At 41.3% G+C, this 10523-nt stretch overlaps 1 protein-coding gene across 2 annotated transcripts in view; it reads right to left on the bottom strand.

The window, feature by feature from the left end:
• The window catches only part of RALGPS2 (Ral GEF with PH domain and SH3 binding motif 2), a 96695-nt gene that overhangs the window by 63614 nt on the left and 22558 nt on the right, over positions 1–10523 (bottom strand). For both annotated transcript variants that reach the window (XM_010145901.1, XM_010145976.1), the window contains exons 4-6: positions 10296–10379; positions 3750–3839; positions 788–880 (exon numbers count right to left, since the gene is read on the bottom strand). In XM_010145901.1, coding sequence (XP_010144203.1) covers positions 788–880; positions 3750–3839; positions 10296–10379 — 267 coding nt within the window. The remainder of the gene's footprint in view (positions 1–787; positions 881–3749; positions 3840–10295; positions 10380–10523) is intronic.

Raw genomic sequence — 10523 nt, forward strand, 5'->3', positions numbered from 1 at the left:
CTCTTTATATGGATCCCTCACACAGGACTGCTTCAGTCACCTTGTTGTTTCTACCACACTGAAAATGTCACAATTCATCCGTTTACACAGCTATATAATGTATGGCTGAATCAGGCACAGGGTTTTCTCAGCGACCAGGTATCAATGAACAAAAGTCATTGCTAATGTTCTTCTAATCAAGCATACAACTACGCAAAAAAAGCATTAATTCCAGACAAAAAACAGATGTCAAACAAAAATGTTCCTGGAGAATGCCATTCTTCCACAACCGTACACAAATACGTTGTGTAATGCAGTTGTTATAACTATAAAAATTATTTGGAGAAGTCTGAGGAAAATTGCTAGATTCAGTTATCAGTCAGAGAAACTACAAATCTCTTCATGGAAACTGAATCAAGAGTTTCTGGACATCTGCTCTCCATAGAAAAAAATTCCAATGGTATAAACCCCTAAAATATTGAAGTATGACCCACTTTGGCATTCATAATTTTCCAGCAACTACACAGAAAATAGCTTCTGGCCAAATTAGAAGCCTCTGTATTTAGCAGAATCTGCAGAGAACTGTTTTTCAAAGGAAAATATTTTTATGCCAGAATGGAAAAGAAATTCAACAGGAAACCTTAGACTTAAGAGGCACTAGAAACATTATGTACACGGTACAAGAAGATTAGAAGTATCTGTAGTAATTGTTGCACTCTTGAATCAGAAATACTCTTGAAAAGCTACAGAATGTTCTGTTTTCCTAAAAAGAAACGAACCCCCCTGCGCTGTCCTGCTGCTCACTTACCGCCCAGGTTTTAGTCAGCCGGAAGATTGGGGCACTCTGGAGGCCTGACACAACTGCCATAAGAGCGTGCAGATTATTCAGCTCATACAGTTTCTGAGGACAAAAATACACACAATAACTATAAACAACATTCGGAGTGCTGTCAATAATGAATACCGAATAAATAACCACCTGAAAACAACGAAATCTTGCATGTTCTGAAATGAAGGGTTAGTTACAGCGAACTGCTGCGCACCCACACCGCTTTTATGGCACCTCCTCATTTTTCATCACTGTATCTATACAGATTGAGCTTAGACTATACAAGCTGTTTCATAGTCCACAGAGGGCCCTTAAAAAATAAAATACATCAAGATGTATTTCTATATATATTACATATATCAGAAGTGCCAGAAATTTTCTGACATTCAAACCCAACAAATTCCTTTCATAGCATTCCAGAGAATTTTACAACTTAACATGCCAGAAAGCATAACCCCGTTGTGAGTGATGTAACCCTGGCAGTACTTAATATTGTAAATGCATTTGACACCGCAGGTTTATGTAGCTACCAAGGACGCATCGAAGCGCCACTAAAATTACTGTTGCAGGCTGAAATCAAGCAGGTGAATTTCAAAAGCCACATACCTGCAGGCGTATCTGGGATACGGCAACTAAAACTGACTAGTGGAATGAACAATGAAAACAAAATTGAACATGGAAAACATCAGGGTAAAAGAATTTTCTTAAAAACTCTCCTCAAAATGCTGCACCCAAGTGCATTTTCTTGACATATTTGGAATTTCTCCACCTTTTTCCTTCCCTCTGTCTCCATCAATCTGCCTTGGCCAACTAACTAGTAGTCATCACGGCTTGGCTTCGCGAATGAAGATCTGGGAAGGGCTTTTCCCACACTCACTGCACCCTTCGGAGCTGCGCGGTGGATTTTTTAGGTGAGGTGCAGCATGTGCGGAACTGGCTCCACCCTTTACACCTGAGGTTCATCTGCCAGGGCCCAGCGAGCTTGGACGGTGACAGCGAAGTCCTCAGGTCGTAGGTTTGGGTAGAGTGTCCTTCTCTTAGATGATGGATGCCTTACAGGGCTAAACGAGCTCCATCTGCCCGGGTTTGGAGTCAGAGTTGTCCTTCTCCTAGGATGGTGCCCGAAGGCTAGTGAGCCCATCCTGCCCGTGGACACACTGTGTCTGACCCTTCAGCCGAGATCTGTCTGGCCTGGGAGACCCCACCGGAGGCACCTGCCACCACCAGCACAGCTCTCAACCTCACAAGGGCACGCAAGCTCCTTCCCCACGGCAAGGGGGTGCCGGTGGAAGAGTCGCTGCTCTACCTCCGGACATCACAGACCCGGGCATGGGGTGGACGGGGCCTGCCAAGAACAGGAGTCCTGGTGGGGTTAACTACTAGTAATACTGCCACAAAAGCTCAAAAAAAGTTTGGAAGAAAATGGTGCTCCTTAAACTCTCCTGCAGTATCAATTATTCCAATAGCTATGAGCACCCAGGGATCTGAAATACATTCAGGGATTTTTGGTGGAGCGCACACAAACTGCGGTTTTAGCCCTAACAAAAAGACTTTGATTAAGGGAAATGGATACTCAATCACAGTACTGCAAATCCTGTTTAACCCGGTTGGAAAATTCACCACGGCAGATTAGGATTCCAGCTAGCAATGATACACTACTAAGGAAACCTTGCTATTCAAGAAGCAATAGAAGTCTTTTTTCCTCCTTGAAAGTCGGCATACCCAAGTTTTCTTCATTAGAAGGCCTTTCGTAAGATAACAGGACAAAAAAGTTGGATTAACCGGATTCTGAAAAAATGCTGAATATCAGAGGAGCCCTTAATTTGGAACGCCAAAAGAAATACGGCAAGGATGGTTTTCTGGCTGATAGTTTTGGGCAAATGATTCCCTTTTTGCTTAAAACATACTGGCAGAAAACTAACAGCTTTACATGGAACGAAGTCCTCATAGGTATTACTCAGAAACGCCACATTTAATACTTGCTGTCAGGTCACCCTAGTAGCAATTCCCACGTGGCTTCCCAGAACCCTGTGATGATTAGTTCATCATGTCAACTAATGAACGAGAGTCTTTCTGCATCTACTGAATCGGTGTTTCCTCTCCCGATCCTCTTTGGGGGGGACTCTTTAGTAACTGTATGTAAAGGAGAATCAATATTCTGTGGGCTGAGGTAGGAGCGGGTGGATATCTGTCACATACCACAGCCCTACTATTCTTCCAAATATTACTGCTGGTGTTTATCCCTCCACTTACGCTATCGCCCTCGCTCCCTGCCATCCCTGAACAAGGTGATCAAGTTCACTGTCCCAAAGGACAGTGCAGCTCATTAAAGAAGGGCTTTCCTAGCTGCTGCCAGCATCGAAACAGAAGTCATAACCAATCAGGACACTCTGGGAATTTCAGGGGAATGCAGTCGAATTAGTTCGTGCATAAAGCAATACAGTACGAGATACCATTAAAGGACAATAGATAGTTGTCAGCACAAAGAATTCACTGTACAGTGGACTTAGAGCTTCTCTGAAGAGAGGTTCACTACTACGACCTCTGGCACTAAGCTGCTTTGATAATCGCTTCCGAGATCATTTCGGCACTACGTACTTTGGTTTAACCAACATTAGAAAAGACATCAGATAAACTATATTATCTAGTAAACAATATTTAAAATAAGGCATCTTTGTATTTCCTTAGTCAAGCTATTTTTTGGTAAATGAAGGCTTCCACTACCAATACTGACCGGACTTCCCCACCAGTGCCGGCAGGGCTTGGTCCATCAGTATTCCTGACAACCTTGTTACACGCAGAAGTCAGCTCTTCATGGCAACAGATAGAACCACAGCTAAATCAAGTATCGGATAAATATTTACCCATGTGTATTTCTGAGCTGACCCACTTCAGTGTAAGAACTTCCATCATGGTGAATCCCACAACCCATCATTCTTACCTTTGCAGTTTTAATATAGTGGCTCAAAACCTCAGCTCTTATTTTTAAAGTCTGTGCATGTAGAATCTCTCTGACAACCCAGAAGCTTACCTAAAAAGAAGAAAATTTTCCTTTTTAAAATACCAAGCTTCAACATTGCATTTTTAACATTTTTGTTTCATAATACATTAAAGGTCTCGCAGCTTTCAACTTCCATCTATAAAGCTGAATACATACTAGAAGATGCAAAAGTTTATACTGTAAAATCCCAACCAATATACCCAAATAACAATAATAATAAAAAAAACTTTCTTCAGAGTGTTTTGCCCTGTTATTCTGCTCATTCTCACCAAGATACCTTCCACCATTACCTGGTCAAGAAGGTGCTTAAATCAAATGAATAAATCCAGCTTAGGCTTAGAAGTGAATCTTTTATCTTGTTACTCCCGCCACCTTCCCCATTTCATGCCTGGCAGCCACGCACTCCAGTACTCTGCAGGAGAGTGCATGTTCTGGAGCCTGCTTTTCTCAGTAAGTGTGTGGGTGGACAGAAGTTGGCTCTGCACAAATCTGTCACACCAGTGTTTTGTGTACTAAGATACCGGGATGTGTTTTTGTAACGAGGAAAACCCCTCTGCTGCCAACACATCTCAGAAATCCCCAGCAGCAGCAGTTAGACGCAATCTATGCAAACAGACCCATTTTCAGGCTAAGTTTGAGGATGAGATCTCACAGACTAAGCAAATGGCAAACCTGTCAAACTTCAAACAAAGGCCTCCCAAGAAAATACAATCATGACAAGACTTCATTAGGACATTCTATAAAAATGAAGAAATATAACACACAAAATCGAGTTACATCCTTTGGTTTTGCAGTTCCACAGCTTTAAAGCCACGCTAATCAACTCCCAGAAGAGCTGAACACCTCCAGCTACAGTGCACTGACATTTCCAAACTCTCAACACGCCAGAAGATAAATAATCAGACCAATATTCACCTGAACAATATTGGAACATAAGGTAGGAAGCCTCTGTGATAACCCAGAGCACATAATTTGTCCTCTCGCCGCTGGCTTTGCCAGTTATCTGCCACATACAACAGAGCGCCACGCTAGTTTGTTAGGAGTCGCTTCACTGCTGGGTGAAAACCACCGCTGCATTCGTTACGGTATGAAGGACGGTCGCTGCATCTCGCAGCCTCACAGACTTTGAAAATGTTCTGTTAATGTGTTTCAATTCTAATTTTTTCTCTCCTTGGTTCTTCCCATACCCTCTGCCCTCATACACCTCAGCACAAAAAATGACAGAAAATAAACACCTTCGTAACTGTAATAAAAAAGCAGCAATGAAAAAGCAAAAGGTTACAAATACTGTAGCTTTTGTTCACGTATTCACTAAAAGTGAGGAAAAAAAAAAGAGTGATTAGCAAGACACAGCACGGCTACTCTTCACAAAACTTCTGAAAACAGCGTATGAAGAAATGAACGCTCCAGGACACAAACATCTTTCAACCTGTCATGCTGCTTTCATTTTAAAGAGTGATGCTAAGCTCCTTGTAAGCTAACACTGTGTATGTATTCAGGTTCCTGCCCAAAATTTCAATTAAGAAAATGAAATATGCTGTTTATCCTGTTTCCTGTTGTACAGTATGACAGCTCTTCACACAGAACAGCCCGAGAAAATCCACACCTCCAAAATTATTATTTTCAGTGAGGTTAGAGTGAGCTGATGAGAACGAGGATGCCAAAGCACAACAGCTCTTTGGAACCGGAAAGTGGAAGAATTACAAATAAAACCATGAAAAGACCCACAAAAAACTTGCATAACAGCTGCTTTCCTTTGGTCTGTTTGTCTAAGGCTGTATTAGCCAGGAAAGAATTAGCCGTGGAGCTCAATTTACTTTTTCCTTTCTTTTCTTCATTCTTTTTTTTTTTTTATAGCAAAGTATGGCCAGATAAACTGTGTTATCCTGACAAATATAAAAAATAGTTCTGTGCAAACAGCATTACTATAAAATACATAAGTACTGAGTACGTAAATACTGAAGTATTTGACAGTACTTCAAAATACTGTCAAAAAAGTTTAACCTCAGCTTGACATTATCCTGTACTTACACAGCTAGAGAAAAGCACCTTTTCCCTTGACTGATGAACCAGTTCCTATGGAGTTGCCTTTCCTTTCAAGATCAAGGAAATTTGAATTTTTAACATAGATTTTCATATTGTGAGAGTCAGGTAGAGGCACCACACATACTGCTGTGCCTTAGTGCAAAATCTCTCTGGTCTCCAGTTAACCGAGCGGTGACATGAAGGGTGACTGCATGCAGCAGGCCAGACTATGGAACACTTGTGCAAAACACAGAGCGGCGCTCAATCATTCTGCTAAGGACGAAACCCAAAACAATGTACCGTGTCGGACCTGTCTTGTGTGGGCGTTCGTGAGCAGGACAGTGACACAAGCACTGTGTCGCACAAGAACTCTTGTTTACTCAAGGGAGCCTGGTTTCTGTCCCAGGCTCCACACTTCCAAACTCTTGTATGAAAAAAAAACCAGAACAAAATGCAAAACGTTCATCGAAGCTTAGAGCCATCCAGTCCCTTCAGCGACAGAGAAAGCAGGAAAATAATAATTAAACCACTTCACCATTTTTGCTCCAAGCATCTCCACTCCTCTTCGCTGTGTTTTTACTGGCATTGACATTGTTTTTGGGCTGGTCTTGTCTGATTGCTGGTATCTTTAGACAGCACCATAATCTTCTGTATTTTTTAATTTCTGATAACCCTAGTCAAATTTCACTGTCAGACTTCACTGCAACTCAGCAACACTACAATATTCACAAGAAACTTCCTCTCCTACATAACCTTTGCATTTGGTCTAAAAAAAAGAAACAACCAAAAACCACAAACCAAACAATCAATTTCAGAGTTAGTAAAACATAAAATTTGCCTTTTTCAAGTGGGATCTTTTGCTTTGAAGTTGTTCCAACAAATTTAATCTAGTTGACAAGTATCTTTAATATTTTAAAGCTCTGTGGCAGCACAGTGCCACTCCCATTTAAATAAAAACCTCAAGAAAGAGGTTTTAATACAGATGATCTTATAGCCAGGAGAGCCACAGTTACCTTTACATAAACTACACAATGTTCTCGTATCAGTTCCTAACAGCAACCTTCAAAAAAATACACATCTCTCGTTTGAAATTTATGATAAAGACTCATTTTTAAAAGGTAGAGAACAATAGTGTAGAGTAAATAGGCAAAGTTAATGGTTTTGCACTCTGGCAGTTCACCAGTAACAACGGTAGCGTGCAAGTATACAACCAGCTTTCAGAAGAAAGCTGGAAAAGGCAGAGATCAGAGTCTATAAAGAAATTATGTCAAGAAATTGCATATTTTAAAACAACAGTAGATGTGTAGATCTATGGTGTACCACATGGCAATGTATTCCTCAAGACTAAAAGAGTCTTGGATGGAATGACTCCATCGATTTCTCTTCCCTGAACTCGATCTGTTTTTACAGGCACCACATATAATTATCACATAACGCGTGCTGGAAATACACTGCTTCATTCCCAGCGGACTGCAATCAACTGCACATCATCGTTCCTGTCTCCAAAACGCTATCAGCAGATCAATTTGCTGTGAAGCAGCTGGTAGTAATTTAATATTCTCTTTACTTACAAAGGGAGAGCTGCTCACGGTTTTCTTTTGGCAAGTTGGGGGGAAAAGGAAGGAGACAGATGCATAATGCATGATTTAAACCCAGTGAAATCTCCAAGGTTAACAGAAGTTTGATGAAATTTATTCATGCCTGACAATGCCAAAAGTCTCAATGATTTTCCCGATTCCTTATTTTAGCTCTTGTGTTAGAAGCGCCCAGGTAAGTGGGGCAGGTGCCCAACAGGACCTACATTCTGCTGAGCAAGCCCCTGGGGCAGGAACTGAACGCTGAGAAGGCAAACCAGGCAAGGGAGGTGAAAAGTGCTTACTCCAGCACGCCGCCTGCTGCCACTGCCACAATTCCCACAGCGATTCTTGGGTTTCGCTGCTCCCGAAAGGATGGCAAATCTGAACATGACATCAGGATTGGAAGGAGTCCTCTGCAATGATGCACTTTGAACCATAGGCCCACACCACACCAAGGTATTATCTCAGCAAGTCAAATGCTGAGGTACTAAGATGAACCGGAACCTGTGACTGAAACACTACTTTTTCCTTTCCCCTGCCCTCTCCAGTCACACCACACAAAGGTAAGACTGATGACTTTCCTTGGTGCCAGAATAAAGGCTGACGGAAGCTTTCTGGAAGAGCTTATTGCCAATGCTATGTCCCTCAGCCACCAAAGGTGCATGCCACAGCTTCACAGAAAATAGGTGACAGACAAACTAACCCAGCATCTGCGCAGATGTTACATAGCTGGACTTGTTTCCTCTTTATTACCTATTCTTTGACTCTTCAAAGCAAAGTTTCTCCTGCAGGTTATTACTACTCCTACACCAATGCTTTTCAAACGATACCTTAGAGAGCAGAGTCAAACGAGAAAAAGGAAATAGGAAAGAAGACCTAGAAATGGCTCCAAATCTTTTGGTTTCAAATACAGTCCGAGAGAAAGCCTAAACACTGTAACATCTGAATGTGATGGTGCTGACACTGAAAAACAGGAAGAGCAGCCACTTGTCCTGTTCCAGGTTTAATGGTGAATTGCAATGGCTACAAGTACTTACTGGCTGCCTTTTTTAATTTCTTGGGAGATTATCAATGCAATAGAGCCTCAAACTGGCCTGTCTTGATTGCACTGGTGACTCCACAAAAGTCACTGACACGGCAAGGACACATTCTAGATTCCACCACTGTTCTTGTGTCAGGGGTGTCCCAAGGACAATTCAGATTACTGGCAACGTGTTTCTTTTAGATGTTAAAAGCAGCAGTAACAGGCATCTAAGTAAGGGAATCTTTGGTAGCAGCCAGTGCAATGTCTGAAATCCAGTAAGGAAATGAAAGCCAGGGACAGATCCTGTCAGATGGTCTTCGCTGGAGCTTCAAGAGGACAGAAAACAGAATCTTCAAGATATTAAGAAGGGTCTTAAGAAATCATTAGCAAATATATTCTCAGAGAAGGAATCTGTCAGCTGACAAAGGGGCACATTCAGCTTTTATGGCTGCAGAGAAAACACACAAATGGAGTGAGGCCTAATTACAAATTTAAACCTTTTGGCAAGAAAATCTGCAGCTATGTTTGTGTGGATATATATATTTGTTCCATATAGTATTAGTGTAGAAGTAGCCTCAGGCTAAATATAGAGTCCTATAAGGGAGCAACTTCCAAAGCTAGATCAGGAAAGTTTCAACTAAATGCAACCAAAAAAAGCAAAACGCAAAATTAAAAAAGCCCCTAAACCCCTACAAAATACAATGCCACTCTCCCCCCGATTGCCATACCGCTGCCGCTGTTGAAGTTGCCGAGGATGCGTCAGTGAAGACTGTTGGTCCCTGTTGAGGTCGATCCATGACCTTTTGTGGCCCGCCGATTTCAATAGATGGTACAGTCACAGGAAGTTTGCGGTGTAAATTTTCTCTTCTGTCAAGAGGGGAATTGGACAAGTGTCCAAAAGCCATGCCCAGACAAGCGTTTCAGTCATTAGAAGGTTAAGAAATATTGTAAGTGGTGTTGATGAGACACGATAGGATTTGGTCATACCCTGAATATGAGCAAATGAATAATAATGAATAATGAAAAGTGAAAAAGTACACAACGATTGAGAGGAAAAAAAAATGAAAAGGTTAGAGGTTTGGTCTGAGGGAGTTGTCTGTAGATCTGAGACCAGGTAGAGAACATAGCTCTGGAAGACAGCTTGTAAATCTGAGACATTATTAAACATTTACAAGAGGAGAGACGAGGGTAATAGAATGACATAACCTGAAATACAAAGTATGGCATTACACTGAGAAAAGCATTCCAGTTCTGAGACTTGGTTAGCTAACGACAGAGCTGGAGTCCTACGGCTTTAAGAGAGCTAAAACTCAGATCTAATTTTAGAAGCTGATTTTACACAGAGAAATTTAAAGTAAGAGCTCAAATACACTACTTGGAAAATTATGCCAAACAGAGTTAACGAACAAGTTTTGTACAGTAAAATTGTTCAGAGTTTTTAAAGTTTGCCTAGTATCACCTTAAAAAGGTAACAACACTGTCACAAGGCTGATTTCCAGGGACAAAAGCCATCTGCACGGTGAAAAAGACATTCAACTAACGTAGAAAGAAATTACATCCAATTACCAACCCAGAAATCCTGCAAGGCAAGCCCTCACCCTGGGATGATGATCCTGGCTTTGTGTAAAGGACAGTCAGCACTTATGGGGGAAAAAAAACCCACTTAATACTTTCTTTCTGTATATTTCTTTCCTAATTTCTTCTCTCCGTATATCCTGAAGATAAAGAACTCCTTACAGGAGATATTCACATTTTCAAGTAATCAGCTGTGACCCATAAAAGTAGTGATGTGCCACAACATTGAATTCCCCAGACTTTTTCAACGTGCACATGTAACAACGCCCGAAAAAAAGAACTCACGTGATTGAATCTTCTGGTGAAAGCAACAGCATTTGGTGCAGAACTGTACTTCTCTTTTTTATTCCAGCCACAGCTTGCGAGCTCCTGGGAGAAGAAGGATGAAAATTCATTTTTTTAATTAATGTGTAACACATGTTCGGGGGCTGTACATAGAGCATATACAGAGACAGGTCTTAAAAGGTTCAAAACAATAGAGGAATAATATATATATATGTATAGTTAACACTC

This window comes from Buceros rhinoceros, unplaced genomic scaffold (assembly GCF_000710305.1).
Source record: "Buceros rhinoceros silvestris isolate BGI_N320 unplaced genomic scaffold, ASM71030v1 scaffold1370, whole genome shotgun sequence".
Lineage (NCBI taxonomy): Eukaryota > Metazoa > Chordata > Aves > Bucerotiformes > Bucerotidae > Buceros > Buceros rhinoceros.